General features: G+C 39.6%; 1 protein-coding gene across 4 annotated transcripts in view; it reads right to left on the bottom strand.

Moving 5' to 3' along the window:
• Positions 1-18,972, bottom strand: part of ELMO1 (engulfment and cell motility 1) — a 311,991-nt gene that overhangs the window by 144,869 nt on the left and 148,150 nt on the right. For all 4 annotated transcript variants that reach the window (XM_048298919.1, XM_048298911.1, XM_048298938.1 and 1 more), the window contains 2 exons: positions 18,026-18,130; positions 3,679-3,787 (listed from right to left, as the gene is read on the bottom strand). In XM_048298919.1, coding sequence (XP_048154876.1) covers positions 3,679-3,787; positions 18,026-18,130 — 214 coding nt within the window. The remainder of the gene's footprint in view (positions 1-3,678; positions 3,788-18,025; positions 18,131-18,972) is intronic.

Genomic DNA, 18,972 nt, shown 5'->3' with positions numbered 1-18,972 from the left:
GAGGTTACCTCAGCTTTCATAGTTACTAAGGAGGAACTATGGCCTGACCTTTTCTCCTCTGTAAACCTGTCAGTGTACTGGGAATAAGGAGTGTCAAAGTACCTTACTGTACAGGAAGGGGAGGATTGACTACTGGGTCACTGTGTTCCTGTCTGATGTCATCTCCACGACACAGAGGACAAAAAGAAAATCCTCTTGTTAACCAAGATATACAAAGGAAGCTATTACTGCAGAAATCAGAATTACTATAGAGTTTGCTAAGATGAGTGCCTGGGCAAGTACTCATTGAAGACATTCTATTCAATGCCTTTTTAACAGCAACAGTAGCACAAGATTAAAAAATTTATAGTTAAATATCCCACTCTTTCCTGATTCAGAAGTTTTAGTGACGAGGCTTATGGATATGTTGCATTCGAGCTTCCATGTTACTAAAACACTACACCAACCTTCCTCTTAAGGTTTACCTCCTCTACTCTGCAAGTCCACCTCTGTAAAGCAGTTACCATATGCTCAACTCACAGCTTGCACTTGAGCTTTCTCTATTTACACAGGATCTAAACATACACTTAAATGCTTTGCTGAAAAAGAGATGAATTTTCAAGTCACGGACAAAGTCAAAGAATTAAGAAGTCCAAAACCTTGACTTGTGGACATACAAAAGTAGAATGGCATGCCTTTAACACTGTCTTGTGAGTTCTTGCTGGGATGAATGTGCGCTTGAGAAGACCAAAAAGAAATGGCAAAATGTCTTCTTGTTGCCCAAGGGTATTTAATACAGCAGAGCGCAGGGAATATAATCAGCATTAAAGTGCTCTTCATAAATAATGGACAGTCTAGCAGCTTTTTTCTACTCTGCACTTTAAAAAAGTTTCTACTGCTGAATATTTCATGAGCAAAAGGTCATTTATTGTGGCTTTTAAATTATACAATTCAAAAACTGTTAGGAAAAAAGTTCTGTGTTGCAATGCAATAATGGTGAGTTTTGAGTATCTGGAGAAACATGGACAGCCTTAAATACATATTTTGAAACCTACCATATACAAATTAATGGGGACATCTTTGCCCTGAACTATAACTACTGATTTTTAAGATGTCCAATCCTATTCAGTAATACAGAATTTAATCTTGAGTGAAGATTAAACATGAATGTACATTCTCCTGAGATGTCAGTTCTAGTTTGCATTTCTTATCAAAATATACTGCTGATCACAGGTCATTTAAGATGTGCATCTGTGACAGCCATTTCCAAGAACTCTATTTTAGGGACATTATTTTAAAGGTGCATTTTATTACAGCCTTCTAAAATGACAATTAGAGTTCCACATAAACAAAACCATTAAGGAAATACACTGGTGAACAGGTGAATTGTCAAGATGAGTTAGAAGTAACCTTAGCTCTGTCCCCTGTGAATATAAGGCCATGACACAGTCCTATTGCTGCATCCAGAGACAGATGTTCTGTGGGTGTAGATCAGCATGACTTTACAGAAGTCAGTTGTGCTACATCTGGTTTCTATCAACAGAAGCACCAGTACACTTCTCCTTAGCATCATAACATTTACAATATCCCACACCTCTAAATGACCACCACAGGAGCCTGATGCACATCAGCACACAAAGCATGCCAGAGACTTGCAGCCCCAGTAACACCAAAACAAGTGGCTTCTGAACACTAGCAGGTAACACCCCTTAGGTAGAATCATCCTCAGGGAACTTTTCAGTTTTCTTTCTAACCCCACACTTCCAAACCATAGAGCTACTCTAACAACAACAACAACAAAAAACCAAATGAAAACCACACACACCACCCCCCCCACCCAACAAAAACCAAACAACCAACCCACAAACAAAACAAAAAACAGATTTAAAATATAACAATTCAGTTGTTCTTAAAACTAAGATATTTTCTACATATGGTAACTGAGCTCCAAATCCTCTTATTTTATTCACAGTCCCCACTTTAAAAAAAAACAGATAAGGAAGAAGTTAAAACATGAAAGGAGCTATCTTCAGAAGTCACAAGCAATCAGGACAAGCAGTACCATACATGGCAAATCATGTACATACAGCCTCCTGCATACAGATGACAAACCTGTCTGTGGCAATAAAAGAAGTTTATTTATCAAATGACTTATGATACAGCAAGAAGGAAATCTGAGACACCTGGCTAACCTCTAGACCAATAATCTTTCTTAGCAACAAATTCCAGTGAAAGTCTCATGGAGTGATGGGACATGCATTAAAACACCATGAACAAAGCTGTTCTTTGGATTTCAGATATTTTTCTGTGCATTTGTAAAAATAAAATTGATCTTTAGCACTTATTTCAAGTAGGCTTACAGCTTTGTTGAGATCATATGTCCCTCCTACATCTACCAGCAGAAAAATTCAGACAGATCTGTCATGCGTGATTTAGCATTAGACACCTCAACTGCAGCAGTAAGGTTATTTTAAAGAGTCGTGTCTGCTACAGTCTGAACCTTATACAACACACTATCATTGCCAAACATCTAAAATAGTTGCTAAACTCTTTATTTATAGACATAGTGAATGTGGTCCTTAATAACTCTGGTTTACTTAGGATGGTATTCAAAAGCCAATATTATCTCATTTATCTGGGTCTGTCAAACACAAATATAAGTTTGGAAGCTGCAAGAAATACACAGGTTTTATCCTGGACCATTGCACAGAGACAGATTTTTCCTTTGGTCAATAAATTCTCTCAAGACATTACATTTAAAAAGTTCAAGTGTATCAACAGCCAAATCATACTTTTAAAACAGCTTTTGATGCCTGTTGCAGAGCTACTAGGAACAATGATACTTATGGGCTCTCTTGCTGCCTTTTACATTGCTCTTCTCTCATTACATTTCATGGACTTGGGTGTAAAGATAAAAGAAAAAGATCTTTATAAAGGGAAAAAAATTCGAAAGGAAGATGTCTCTGAGGGAAGTAAAGCATCTCAGTTGTGCCCCCTGCTTCTGCAAGGAGAAAACAAAACTTGTTGGTAAAGCTTGCCAAAACAGATGGCAGCTGGATCCAAAATTACTGATGGGTAACTGAAGTTTATACATATTGATAAACACCAACACTCTAGACTAATGAAGATACAGACATGCTCTTCTGTTTGATAGTATCTAAGGATTTGTCAAAGGACTGTAATTGAAGCCAAAGACAGCTTGTTTACTCTGTATTAAAATACAGGATTTCATATCACACTTTTAGAGTAAATGATACATCTAGCACCTGATAGTTAAATAGAGCTTCAGATATCTAAGAGAAAATGAGATGTGTCAGTTTAGATGAGCAATCCCACAAAGAATGACCATGATACTTATATAAAACCAAGCTATGGCCAAGGTTGTGGAATGGAACAACCATAAAGTCTCCTACACTGAATCACCCGATGGGGAACTGACTCCTCTAGAAATTGTGCAGCTTCCCTGCTTCTTATAGAAGAGAGTCAAAGAATAGGTGCCCATTTCCCCTCTTCCACCCTCATCCCTGCTATGCCACAAACTAGTAAGAGAAAGAAAACAGACATAGTCATTCTGAGTGCCAGTGTTCAATGTGTAACTATACCAAGAAATGCTTCTTGAAAGAAAATTCTTGCACTGAAAAAACTCAGGTGTCACTGAACTCACTCCACGGTTCTTAGACGCCAAACAGATCAACTTACGTAGCTCTCCTACTTTCAGAATTTCACACAGCATCTTTGTCAGCTCAATGCTGCTTCGGCCAAATGGGCACTCGTGCTTGTCTTCTCGACTGCTGTTCTCCAGGACAATCTGAAGGTGGAATCAAAATGGAAAATAATCAGTTTGAAGAACCCGTGAGTTGCAACACCGTTCTCCACATCCAACGTTTACAAGACATACCAGTCTGAGTTTACAAAACTGTATGTGGAATTTAGGAAAATGTATTTTCATGTCTCTTCCACAGTTAAATGACCTATGTCATTTATGTCCTGGCTTCAAACTGAAAGAGAGTAGGTTTAGATGAGATATTAGGAAGAAATTCTTCACTGTGAGGGTGGTGAGGCACTGAAACAGGTTACTTAGAGAACCTGTGGATGCCCCATCCCTAGAAATGTTCAAGGCCAGGCTGGACGGGGCTTTGTGTAACCTGGTCTAGTGGAAGGTTTGCTTGCCCAGAGAGGTTGGAACTACATGATTTCTGAGGATCCTTCCAAGCCATTCTACGATTCTGTGTCTGAGGCAGTCAGCAACACATAAGCAATGCTGCTCCATGACCAACTGGGAAGTTTTGCCATTGCTATGCAATGTTGCTGCACCACCCATGGCTTGGAGAAACTGAAGTAGAAGCCAAAGAGAAAGAAATAGTTTCCTTTTAAATGTGCTGGTTAAAGGAAATTAGGCAAAATTATTGATAGGCATGAACACACCTAGAAGGATCAATAAAACCAAACTGAGACAGAATTTTCATAGTTGGATTCAGTCTTCAAAGAAGGCTCAATTGTTAAAATCAAACATAAGCTCACAAAGGAAGAAAATGTCTGCGTTCTCTCTATTATGAAAAGAATTTGTGTGCATGTGTAAAACATTTCAGGGAAATAACACTCTTGTATCAAGCCCATGAATGCTACAAAAAAGACTGAAGGAGAGCCTTTGCATTCTCTATTGAGTGGCACTGTAAAATAAATGGGAGAAAATAACTCCTTCCACATTTTTGTACCCATTAAGTTCTGCCATATCTGATACAGTTGAGATAAAGTCTTCCCTGGCACTACAACTAAATAAGAAATAGAAACTTATAAAAATACTATAGATTTCACTGAAGCGTTTTCACTGAGACTGAAAAAAGAGCAAAACAGGGGCTGGAAAAAAATGAAATGGTCAAAAAAAATTTGCAGTAAGAATTTTCTTTGCAGAACAAACTTTGTCACTTTACAAAAACAAAAACCACATCCTAAACAGTTGGTGTGTAGCCTTTGAAATGAATTTCAAAGGTAAGAGATTTTGCCAAGCACCAGAGAATCCCAGAGGATCTCTAAATTTTTCTCACAAACAGGTGTTTAGACACTGCTCTCTGCTCTGCATTCCTTCTGTCTCATTAGCTCCCATCTTCACCATGGTTTTTGTTTGTTTGGCTTGTTTTTGTTGATTGTGGACTTGTTTGCAGCTTTTACTTGTTTGTTTTAAATTTTTCAATTTTTACAGAAAAGAAAGCTTTGCAAAGGGCTTCAAGGCTGGAATTTTACCTAAAACCAGGAGGAAAGGTAGGAGGGGAGGAGCAGTTCAGTGCTGGATGCCACTAAAACTTTTCCCTCACTCCCCAGATCTTGGTTTTGACTGTTTAGGTCTAGAAGCCTTTCCTGTGAAGCTGTTACAAGTGGGAAAAGAGTGAAAACCCTATGGCAAGCAGGAAAGTTATGTGCTTCACACAACATGCCAAAGTCCCTTCACCAAGCATCTGTTTTAGTCCTGCTGTACAAAGGGCAGCCTCTAGCTGCTCCCAACCCATCACGCAGGGATGTAAAAGGATAGATGCTCTCTGTGTTTTATGAGAAAGCATGATCTCTTTCTTGGTTTTGTTTTCCAGTGGTGGTGATGTTTCCTTTGCTTGCTTACACTTCCCACAGAAGTGTCATTAGGGATATGATACATACTTTACCACCACGAATTTTTACTGGTCTTTTCCAATATTACAGTCATGTTCCAGAGTCTGCCAAGAGGACTTTTCCTTCTAAAAGTTTTGGTTTAAATGACACGTAATAGCTCCATGTCATCTCTGGGTAACAGTAAATCAGAGAAACACCCCTGCTATTTTTGTTTTACGTTGCTGCAGCCACTGTTCAAGAAACATGTGAATATGACTTTATATTCTGGATGAGTCATCCTGCTTCAATCTCTCTCATGGAGGATAGTGCTACAGTTCTACACCCAAAAGCAGCAGCAATGACAGAGTAGCTCAAACACCATAGAAAGCTGTGTGTCTCAATACCTCCCTAAGATCACTTCTCTTGTTCTTTTTATTACCCTGTTTTATCTCTCACATAATAAAACATAAAATCTGCATACTGGAGCAGGGGGTTGCTTCGACACAGGTTTAGATACAGCAGAGAAACACTGGTAATAAAATCAATGGAGAGGCAAATTGAAAGGGCAAGGGGGAGGGAAAGGGAAGCATTGGGATGTATTCCTGCTCGCTTCTGGCAAATGCACTTTGTTGAATCTCACATTAACCCAACATATTAACATTTCATGAGCACATAAATATTTAATGGTGACACCATATATGCATATAATGTAAGACAGAATTACAGCAATCAATAAGAATGCCAGAGAAATAGTTAAGGCACTGTGTATTGCTATACAGCAAATTAAATGGCAATTTGAGTAATCAATATGTAAAGCAGTCTTGAAATGATCCTCAGACACAGTCTCTACAAGCATCAGGTTTTTTAGCATTTGCTGTACAAAATAAAGCAGTGCTGCCATGTTACATTTCTTTAAGAAAGGAAGATGGACAGCCCTTTACTGCATCTAAATATCCGTAAGCAAATTTGACAGATATGGATCTTCTGCAAGAAACAGCAACAGTAAAAAGGGAAAGAAAAAAAATAGGTTCTTATAAATATCCAGAAAAAAAAACATTCCTAGTCTTGGCAACAGATTTACAACATTCATTATTATATTTGTAGTACTCTTTTCACGACATCACGACTCATATCCTGTTCCAAAATAAAATGCTATAAATAGAGCTGATAAGGGCATGATTTTAATGTTATTTCCTTTATCACTCTGGTTACAGAGGAGATATAAGAAGGGAATGGACATGTTCACTTCATAAACTGGTGAAAACAATGCCAGGAAAAGAAACATAATACACAGCTCAAGACAGAAAATACTTTTTTGTATCTATAGAGCATACTCCTGGCTTGAGTCACGTTTCTATCACAACAGTTATTTTACCATTGGAAGGAAAGTAGCGAGGAAGTTGCAAGCCCACACAAGCTTCCTTTAAATGGAGGTCTATCATTAATGCTCATTAAGTGCTCCACCCCATTATCTTCCTCCTCCTCCCCATCACAAATCCACAGTGAGTGGATCCACCAGACATTTCACAATCAGCAGCTACAGTGATGAAATTTTGCTTGGGGAAAATAAATATTTAAAAGCAGAGACCATGGACATTGCAGTAGAACTCCTGGCACCACAGAATCATTTAGGTTGGAAAGGACCATTAATATTATCCAGTCCAACCATTAACTTAGCATTGCTAAGTCCACCACTAACTAAGTGTAGTGGTTTGGTCCAAAATACTCATTACTGTTTATCTGCTGTGAGATAAGAATTAGGAGAAATGCAAAGCAGGCACCAAACTTGAAAGAATATGAAGAAGTTTATTAACAGACCTAAAAGAAGGGGAAAAAAATTATACCACACCTTCAGAACTCTCCTCCTCCCCCCACCTTCCTCCTTTTTTCCACTGACAATGTAAAAAGACAACCCTTAAGATGTTCAGTCTGTTTACCACTGCCATAATAACCTTGTTCAGTCCATTTAGAAAGAGAAGTCTCTTCTTGCTCATGCTATGAAAACATTATCACAACGAGACAGCCGCCCACTTCCAAATATTGTTCAGTCCATTTAGGAAGAGGAGTCTCTCTGCCTGCGTGTGAGTCCCTTTACCGGACTTGCAGCTTTTCCCGCAACTGCTTTCGAGGGTCCACTCTTGAAGTTTTTGGGGTACAATTTTAAGGTTGAGCTGTTCAGAAACAAAAAACAGAGGCCCTTCTCCTTCCCTGGGAGCAAAGGGTCTTCCTCATCTTCATCGTTAGGACTATCTCTGGAGGATCTCTAGGAACTGAGGTTTTCTCCTATCCCATTTAGAGCAAAAGTCCTCATCTGGTCCATCTCTAGGAACTGAAGTTTTCTCCTTTCCCGTTTGGAGCAAAAGTCCTCATCTGGTCCATCTCTCCCTGTCCAAACTTCTCATGAAATTACAGCTGCGTCAGCATCTGCCTATCTCAGCGCAGGTGCTTTTGCTTACGAGTTGAACACTCCACCCCCCATATCTTCATGAAATTACAACAGGATACTCTGATACATCATAGCTTTACAACAGAATTTCAGCTTTAAGCATCTCCTCTTTCTCTTCCCTCAGGTTTCAGCTCTTCACAGCAATAAAAGGGTTAATCTCACCTAGGCCTTGCAGCTGTGTGGCTTATCGCTGTTGGTCACCTGGCCTCTGCCGGACAGAGGTGCTGCTTTGCTGAAATCTTGGCCGCAGTGGAGGCGGGGGGGGGGGGGGTTCCGAGCCGCTCTGGCTGCCCACAGCCCTGCTGGGGGGATCATCCTGGAGCCGGGGCCTGGCCTGGCCTGGCCAGAGCAGGGACTGGGCCGGGCCCGCTGGCCCCCACACAGGCCCTGCAGCCACCTGTCCCAGCACCGGAAACGAGAGAGGGCCTGGGGGGGGAGTTTGTCTATTCTTAAGTGTGGATCACAGAGGCGGTCACAACTTTAAGTGGCTTAAAGAATTGTTCATATTCAAAACTGGCCAGCTGATAGGTTCTGTCAGTTCCCAGAGGAAGCTGTAAGCACCCCTCAGCAAGGACATCTCTTCCGGGACTATGCTTGCTAACCTATGACACTAAGCCATGTCTCTCAGTGTCTCATCTACATGCCTTTTAAATACCACCAGGGATGGTGACTCAACCACTCCCCTGGGCAGCCTGTTTCAATTGTTGACAACACTTCCCAAGATGAAATTTTTCCTATTATCCAACCTAAACCTCCCCTAGCACAACTTGAGGCCATTTCCTCTTGTCCAATTGGTTCTTCCTTGTGAGAGGAGAACAACTCCTACCTTGGTACAACTGCCTTTCAGGCAGTTGTAGAGAGCAATAAGGTCACCCCTGAGCCTCCTTTTCTCCAGGTTAAACACTCCCAGCTCCCTCAGCTGTTCCTCATAGAACTTGTTCTCCAGACCCTTCCCCGACTCTGTTGCCCTTCTCTGGACACGCTCCAGCACCTCCATGTCCTTCTTGTAGTGAGGTGCTCAAAACTGAACACAGGATTCAAGGTGTGGCCTCACTACTGTTGAGTACAGGGGGATGTTCACTGCCCTGGTCCTGCTGACCACACTATTGCTGATCCAAGCCAGGATGTTATTGGCCTTTTTGGCCAGCTGGGCACACTGCTGGCTTGTATCCTGTCTTCCTTCAGTACTATCTTGACACTGGTCTACTTGGCTACCCTTTATTCTGATACTATGAATCTGCTTCTGCCAGGTTTGCCTTTCTTCAGTCCTTGTGAAGTGACAGAATTGGGTAGGTCAAACATGGAAAAGTAGCTTCTAATACTCTAGATGATATACAGTCAAAAAACCAAAATGAGCTCACAGTACAGGAGTATTAAATTCTGAAGATCCTCTTCTGTTCCTCTTGTGCCTTTGATCAATACTGCCCATTACCATGAGGCAAAAAAAAATCCACCATAATGTGTAATGTTCAACAACAGCATTTTTTTTTCTTTAGGGGAAAGCAAAAAAGTCCAGACAAAAATCTCAATAGAAAAACAAAAGAAAAGAGAGGGCAGGCAGGAAAAGTCTGAGTGATGTTCTTTAAAAAATAAACAAGAACAAAACAACAGCAGCTCAGAAATGGAAGAAAAAAAGATTAAGTGAGTGAGAGGAGAGAAGCATAGAATACAAAGAAAATGAAGAATTAGATGAATTGACTAGCAGAGAGGAGAAAGGAAGAGGTTTAAAAATGCTTTTTAAAAATGTAAGGAGGTGAAATGTTTAAGAAATCGTTGTTACCCATTTTCTTGACAGTTCTACAGACGCAACTCTGTAGCCTGTTAAGGCACGGAAATAGACAGTATTTGTAGTAGAATACAGTTCTGTACAGTTTTTATTATTTTGAATTACCTACTATATGCATCCATCTATCTATGGAACTAAATCCAGCTGGTGTCCAGTCACAAGTGGTGTACCCCAGGGTTCACTATTGAGCCTAGTCCTGTTGAACATCTCTGTCAATGATTTGGATGAGGGGATCAAATGCCCCTTCAGTCAGTTCACAGATGATGCCAAAGTGGATGGGAGTGCTGATCTACTGGAGGGTAGGAAGGCTCTGCAGAAGGATCTCGACAGACTGGATGGATGGGATGAGGACAACTGTGAGATTCAACAAGGTATCTACTCATGGCCTGGCCATAAAATAGATTTAAAAATTTGTTTTTAAAGCTAATTTTTATTTTCTAAAAATAAATAAAACTTATAATAAAGAAAATAAATATATAAAATATAAATATGCAACATAAGTAAATAAATATACTTAAAGTTATTTTTGAGTTTAAAATCAAGTAAATTTAAGTATCATGCCAAGATCACAGAGGAATAATGCAAATTCTCCAGCAGCAAAAAAACTCCTAACAAGACACCAACCTCAAAATCAAAAAGATTTTCTAAATTTATGGCAGTGTGCCTTTATGATTTTCCATTGAATTATTCATTGAGTCTGTCACTACCTCAGGAGCTCAAAATAGACCCTCAGGAAGGCAGTGGACTAAGTGAAGGATTTTCCACACTTGACTACCAGGGGTTTAAAAATCTGTATCAGGTTCAGTAATGAAGCTTATACCTGCAACTAAGAGTTAATGACTGACAAAAGGCAAAATTTTGAAGACAGGTATCTCCAAAAACTTCCTCATCAAAATCCAGGAGGCTGAAACGATGAGACAGAAATATTTCTCCTTCACTGGGAAGAAATATCGGCTTAGCCAGTCCCTTAATCCTTCACATTAAAGATGAAATTGTCTCAAAGCATATTGCCCATGGCAACTGCAGATGTAATTCTCAGATCCCTGAGCCAAAATCAGAGCTTGGCAATGAAACAGAGATTCATTGTGATTAGGAAATAAATACAGAACTGAAAGGCAAGATCCACTGTAGCTGCATTAATACTTCTAATAAGTCCCACAGCAGGCAATTCAACGAATATTGCTGCACTATTAAAAAGGAGCATTTCCACAGATCAATTTTGTAAAATGATCCTGTCTTAATAGAGAACAAGCTTTGTAGCATTTTGCTGCAGGTTAATATCAAGAGGTTCAGAGAGCTAGTTAGTAGAGATCATAAAAACCTCCTTAAACCCAAAATGAAAGGTCAAGCAGCATTTAAATAACCAGAAAATGCAGGGATTCTCTTCCTTTTCTTGACAGTGCTTTTCTTTTTCCTAAGCCTACTTATCACATATAGTAGGCTTCACCATTCCCTGTTTAGGTGCTTTAGGTAACTTTAAAAAGCAAGTCCTTAGGATATGCTTCCTGAGAAGGGTAAGAGACTCTCCTGCAGACAGACTCAGTTTCCATTCATCCTCATCACCAAATTTGCTTTCTTCCTAAGGTAGCTTGTCATTTGCTTCAGCAACAGTCTTCTTCCAACATCCTTCACTCTGCACTGTCCCCTCTGATGCTGTATTTTTAATTTCCCATGCTTCCTCTCTCCCTTATCTCACTCTTCCTTGATGTTCCTGAGTCAATATAGAAATTTCTCCTGGCAAAGCTAAAATAAAGCAACAGTTATTTCTGCCTGCCTCTGGAAGACACTAGAATTGCAATTTAAACCAAGATCTGAAAGAAAAGTTGAGACCTTCCACAGATATTGAAAAATAAGAAGAAAGGAGCCACTGACATGAGATGGCTTAACATTTCCGAAAGTTGGGTTTTTTTCTGGAAAATTATAATGAAGTTATACTTTTAAAACAAATTTAGTGCCAAACTATCTCAAGCTAAATATGCATGGTTTTGCAGGTGCTCACCTAGCAGTAAATTTTATTCCTCACACAAACACCTTAGCATGAAGCATGATTTTAATTTTTATTTTCCATCTAAAGATAAATATGCAGTGGTTTGTCTTGTATCTTCCTCCTTTCTTTGCCACTCTATGAAGAACCAACCAAATAATTGTAAAGCTTGATGGTAAGGCCCAAGATGAGAAGGGTCCGCTGCCCTTTCATCTTCAGAACAGCACCAGGATGTGCTCTTCACTTGGCACAGTCACAGGTATGTGAGAGGGATTTGGCGTTGAACTGGTCCAGTTTGAAAACTACCAGCCAGGTATTCCTCTCCCTCTCCCTCCCACAAATATAAGGCAGCAATGCTTTTCCTGAAGGTCTCACCTTGTTCACCAATGGCAGAGGTAGAAGGTAGAAAACTGCAGTATCTGCAGAATATAGCAAAGTTTTGAATTTTCTTTTCTTTCATAATGTAAAACAGGCCCTATGGATGCCCTAATATTATTGTGGTATGGCTATATGAGAAAAACATCAACCTTTACAGCACATCAGCAGCCAGACTCACATCACAAATGCCCTGGACACGGAGTAAACCGGAAAACCTTTGACAATCCAGAGCTGGTTTTCTCTCCTCATGTATCCACATCTCAGCTTTGCAGGTGGAGGGACTATGGCTCCACAAAAACTAGGCCAATCTTTATATGCTATTGCTGCAACACATGGTGTGATTCAAAACCTTTTGAAGACAGTTGCTAGACTTGCAACAATTTCTTTGGATCAGGACATCATTTAGACAAGAGCTTCCATAAACTTGGGAAAGTTTAGGTGTGCTATGAATGGTGGAGAGTGATCTGAACACATGCAGGACTATAAGATGCCATATGTATCCCCCTGCACATTCCACACAGGGCTGTGCAGAGAGTGCCATGACTCCCTTACAATTGTCTTCCTCAGTGCTAACTTTGCATTTATGCTGCTAACAGCCACTCCAGGATTTTGCCTCTTGAACTGCAGAGGGAACCATCTCAATTCTGCTGCCAGTGATGGAGGCCCTCAGGGCATGTAAAGAAGAAACATTGTGTGATATTTGGGAAGGAACAAAAGGGAGGCAAAAAGACCCTTAGAGACCGAGTGGATGGTAAGAACAGAGAATGGAAAGCTTGGCAGAGGAAAGACAAGAACACATTAATAGGGAGGGAATTTGGCTTAGGCAATTAGGTCTCTTAGAAAACTGCATTCCTTCATGCACTCACCTGGAAGACTCATGTGAAAAAGCTCACTTTTCTCTCTACCTTCTACAGAACAAAAATAAATTATATCCCTTTCCCTATGGCAGAAATCAAGCTTAATTTTATTTCAGAAAATGCTGAAGTTACATGTTGGACTCCTTGTATCTGATCAGGATAGAGTGAGTAGGCACGAGGAGACTTTGTGAATTGACGGAAGGATGTGTAGGCAGCCTCCTATACAACAACTGCATGGGTTAGAAAGTATACGGCAGACAGTCTGACTGTGACTCAACCCATTGAAGTTCTGAAAGGTCTCTGCAGGATGCCAGCAATCTTCCTGCCTGCATCACTGGCACTTGCAAACAGCACCTGCTCCTCCTCTCTGATTTCTGAAAGCTTCAAATGCAAAAGAGCTCCCTCCTCAGCCTCCCCAAATGTAGCTGCTGGGGAAGAAGTGTCCCTGCATTATAACTGTGTGAATAACCAAATCACCAGCTCAGCAAATTCAGGGGAAGGGGGATTTTCTACTACTGACCAAAAACCAAGTCAGCTTCTAATTTTCAGGTAATCAAAGTAAGTCTTGGTGCAACCAAAGTCCACATTTTGGGTTTTTTATTTGAAACATTTTAATAACTTAAAAAAAAAATTTTAAATGCAAGGACAGAGAATCTAAGAGCATACCACTAAGTATCTTACATGTCACTCACAAAATTGTAATAGCATTGGATCCATTATAAAATACACCAAGGGATTGATAAGCCAAAATTTTCAGCATGGATTTCAACACTGCTTTCCCACCCTGGTGATAATATTTTATATGGAAAATTTTGCATTCAATATCAAACAAATATTTGCATCAAATAGATAAAATCAGTGGGAACAGGCATAAACTTCTTCTTCTGCAGATGAGACTTGAATTTCAGACGAATAAAATGGTATTTCTTCCTACAAATGAAGAGTCTGCTAATCTAATAAAGGGCAAAGAACTGGACATAAACTTAGGCAGCCAATTGGAATGAACCCAAAATAGGTGACCAGCCAATGTTCAGACACAAAGCTGCTAATTTTATGTGCATTTTCTGCCTGAAGCACCAATCCCTTGTGCTTAAACAAAATGATGAGACACAGTATGTGTCTTCTCAAGGCAGAATCTGACCCCAAAGCAGCAGTGAGTCCTGCTACAATATAGCTGGTCAAAAACACAGAAGAAAAATATAGACGAGCCACCAATTTGTCAGTCATTCAAAACCAAATTCATTAGAATGAGAATTTTTTTTCTCCAGAAGAATTAAAAGGCACATTGTTACAAGTTATCAGTAAGAAAAATTTCAAGATGTCTATACTGAATAAAGTCTGTCTTCAATGGTAACTTATAGTTTTATTTTTAAAATTAGTAGAATGTGAAGCTGAAGTAGTTTTGGAAAGGAGTAAATTGAAACTGGGGGAACATGTGACTTGTCTGCTACTAAAGAACAAAAAAATTATCTGTCACAAAGCTTTATTCCAATCATTTTCTTCTCTGTTAAATTTAATTATACACTCTGGCTGTCCTATAATTATGGAGCTTGGGAAGCTGCCAATTATTTCCTGTGGAAAATTTTAAAATTTCTTGCAGAGATTCAACACTGCTTCCATCAAAGCATTCCATATACTAAGTCATCACCTTTTAAAAGCCAAGCCTCTGATGATAATGATTGATTATTTAAGTGCAACATGAAAAAAAACCCCGCTGCATATCAGTCACTGATAGCACCTGACAAATTTAAAAGAGAAAGAAAAGATAACTCAACAGGAAACTAATTCAATAGGACACTTTTTAAAAATCCAAATGATAGCTAACAACACCACACAGTCAAAGAGAACATGTTTTTTTCCTATTCACTAAGCAACCTTTCTACTGGAGGCTCCAGTCATCTCGTACGGCAAACGAAACCCTGAGATTCAAGATCTGTTAACTCAAAGTTTGTATAAACACTGTGTTTATCTGAAGGAAGACAGCAAATAAAAAAAACATATTACTGCACTTTCAGGAATAAGTACACAAGGGGAAAAAGGTGAATGAAAGAAGTGGATTGTGGGGAAGGAGGTAAAAAAGAAAAAAACAGGGGGGGAAAGTGTGGTTATTTTTGTTTCCTCCTTCACCGTGTGCCACCCATATTTTCACCCTGAAATGCCTTTTGCTTTCAAGATGCAGTGTTACCCATCTGCTCCAGTGCTTTCACACCCATGTTCTTTAACAAATTGCAATTGTATTTACTCTTCCTACTTTAGTGTGCTAAAGTACATTAGTTTTCTACTGGTCTTTGAAGCCCCACTGCCAGCCCCCAAAAGGACACTTCAGTTTCAGATATCCTTCCAATCCAACTAATCCATTTATTATGCAAATTACTTCTATGCAGAATCTCTTATGAGAGGCAGAACAAGGATAGAAAAGGGAAGAGATTACCCATTGACTGTATTCTCTCCTAACTTCTGCTTATCCATTATTTTCATTAACGCAAGAACTAAGGGTCATGCAGCTGGGGCATCCTTAGAGTCACAGGTCAGACTGCAGGGAACTGTGCTGCCCATTAAAATGCAGCACTGCCAATACACTCACTGAAACCATTATGACTTCCTGATAGCATCTCTGCTTAATACACCACATTCTATCAAGGAAAACTTCAGATATTCCCAGTTCGTTCCAAACCAGCTCTGATTTTCAGCCTCAATTTCTAATTACTGCATAGCAGAGATAGTATCTGGGGCTTAGGAATTAACCCCATGGCACAGGAATCAATTGCACTGCAAAGAGCCAAGTTGAAAATAATCTCTCCTCCTAGGAACCAAACTATTTCCTAGTATCAACAAGGAAAAGAGAAGAGCTCCTGTCAAACAAGTTTTTCAAGCTGCAAATGTATAGCTGATTGTATAGCTAACAATTTCCTGTGGAAAATTTAGCTTGACCACAGGAGGAATTTTATTAGGGTACAGGAGTAGAAATACATCTGAAAAAATAAGCAAGGTCAACAGGCTGTACAAGTAGAGCAAATTGGTGTTGTGGGAGCTTTGGGAGCTGAAGGCCATGAAGGAAAGGAAGTGTTAGATATAAAATAAGGAACTCGAAAAAGGAACAGGCACATCAGGGGCCACAGGAAACTATGGTACACCTGTTAGTAAGTCAAGGAGATGAAGAGATAGAAAGTAGGTGTCTTTTGCAATCAAAGACTATCAGCACTGTAGGAGTTGCACAACACCATCATCTCAGAGGTGTTCCTACTGTGCCAGCAATGCTGTATAAACACTAAGCAGAACTCCTCAGAGTGGTGGATAGACTAACATACTCCCAAAGCACATTTACAGTCCCCAAAGCAGCTTTAGGCAAGCAATTGAATCTGAGAGTGCCTCCGTAAGGCACTTCTAGTGGATGTGTACTCTTTCTCAGGAGGGAAATACACGAAGCACTCAGGCACTCTCCTAACAGGAACCATGCAGGAACAAAAACAGGCAGCTCAAAACAACAAAAATTCTCAGTAATGCAGCAGCAAAAATACTGCATTATAAAAACAAGGCTGAGCCAGCAGCAAAATCCTTTCCAAAAAGTGGCTAATTACGTGCTTCACTGAATCCAATTTTTAAGACAGCATTTGCAACATGAACATGAAAAAATAAGAAAAAATTGAGAGATGCCAATGAAAGCTCTATTTCAACAGAATTTCTGTCCCCTTTCAAATTTTTCAAGCTTCTTTAAAATGTGTCTGACTCATTTGGAAGCACTGGCTACCTCTAATTCTCTAAACTTACAATTTTCAGAAGAAGTAAGAAGTAACATAGTCCAGATCTTATAAAATTTTAATGAGAAACAGTAACCAATTCTCTTTTTATAAACAAAACCACTATTCAGCATAGTTTATCCAGAAAACATGTTCTTTGTTCATTACCTGAGATATCCTTTCATTTCAGGGATTTATAAGGATTGATAAGCACTGTTTTATTGCATATTACCACAGTGCCTTTTTTAAGAGTTATTGCTAGATTCAGACTGAGGAGAAAGATCCATTTAAAGGGCAAATCCTACAATCTCATCATCTAGTATTTTGTCCATGGATTTCGGCAGGCCCCTTGCAAACCTGTTAGAGCTTTGACACCAATTTACTTTTAACAGAAAACAGATGATAATATATATTAAAAGCTCACTCTTGACTTTTAGAGGAAATGACTGGTGTGTGTACACAACCTTCTCTAAGCAGGTCTGCATGTGTGCGTTTTCTTGAGGACTTAAACCATCCCTACAAGATCCAGACATTGACTTTCTGGAGTTTCCTCCACTTCCATCTGTGCTTGCTAGGTTTATGTTGGGAAAATACTTGATTGCAATAAAGTTCAGGAAAAGTTGTTCTCTTTGGAGGCAGGTATTATCCAGTTGTATGCCTCTTCTTGGACAGATGCAACCCATAACCCCTCTAATTACCCTTGAAATAACCGATGTAGGAAGTGGAGTGGGCAGGGGGCAGGAATGGGTCATACAAGTGAATCATGATGCATATTTTACTCCAAGAATTACCTCACCTACAGCAGTAGTTTTAATGGAAGCATCTTAACCCTCAAGACACTGCCAACACAGTCACCTATCAAGGCATTTGATCATCAAAGCCCCCTTTCCACAAAAAAACCTGTCAGTTTTTTGGTAGGCTTGAAGCAGGTCAGAGAATTCTGCATAATTACTCCTTTAGTTTATGGTCATCCATTATGCATCTGACAAAGGCACAGGCTCATTTCTCTTCTCTTTGCAGGCCTAAGCAAAAAGGAGTATTTGCAAAAAGTAATACCTAGACTATTTGACTCGGCAATGGCAGACAAGACACATCTACAGCTTTCTCCCAGAGCTTTTACAGACATGTCATGTTGTAGCATCATGTGGTTTGTCTTCCTAGAGTTTGTTGTTAATGATACGGGGATTTTGAACCTCCTCTTGAAAGTCAGCTGTAAATAGGACATAATCACTGTGAACAGGCAACTGCAAAGACCTCCATGACAAGAGGAAGCCTTACCCGAATATAAGCATCCTGGTGATGTTTAGCAAAGTACAGCATGTTGTCGAGCGCCAGCATTCCAGGAGGGGTCTGCGTGAAATCCATCGCTGGGTTTACATGATTCTGCAAAAAGAGAGCAAGATCACTCAATGAGCACCTTTACAAAGGCTATCAGTTCCCCAGTGTTGATGAGCACCATGGCAGCCTGCTGTGTCAAAGAATGTCCAGTAACAGAGCTCTTTTTGCTAAACTGAAAACTCTTAACAAGGAAATGGCCCATGCCTCGAAGAACTCTAAAACCAAATACAGACACTATGAAGTTGGAATGTCAGTAATTCACTTCTGCAGCTATGGAATGGAGTTTCCCAAAGGCTGAATGCTTTAGAAGCACAGACACCCACGTCTTTCGTGGCAGATAGACACCTTGGAGGTACTACAGACTAAAAGTACACAAAAATACAGATGTTTGAGCAAACAGATACCAAAACACCTATTTATACAACAGCTGCAGAACGATTTAAAATAAACCACCAGAAGGAGAAAAAAACTACCACACTAAATTGCTGTATTAAGTCTATTGGGTCTTGTGGACTCCTGAACACAAAGGGCCTCAGATAAAATTTTATATGAAAATAAACAGATTCATCTTGTGGAATTCAGGTACATTTTTTGTTACATTCTGAACCTATGAATTTCATCTATGGAATTAATGAATGAACATACCAAATGTAATCAGAGCTCGTTAGCTTCCACATGCACATACGTATTTCAGATGTTCAGTTTCACACAGTACATGAAGAATTACAGTTGCCCAAAATATTCATTAACCCAGCTAATTATCTGATTGGATTGAATTAAACGTACATTTGAACAAGTTTCATGGTTTAGACATGAAAATTTGCCTTGCTACACCAAAGAAGCTGCTCAGAAGTCCCAGGAATATGTCCCCATCAAAAAATGCCTCC

The sequence above is a fragment of the Corvus hawaiiensis genome, chromosome 1 (assembly GCF_020740725.1).
Source record: "Corvus hawaiiensis isolate bCorHaw1 chromosome 1, bCorHaw1.pri.cur, whole genome shotgun sequence".
NCBI classification, from domain to species: domain Eukaryota; kingdom Metazoa; phylum Chordata; class Aves; order Passeriformes; family Corvidae; genus Corvus; species Corvus hawaiiensis.
The sequence above is the reverse complement of the archived record's forward strand: the minus strand, read 5'-3'. Positions and strand labels throughout refer to the sequence as shown.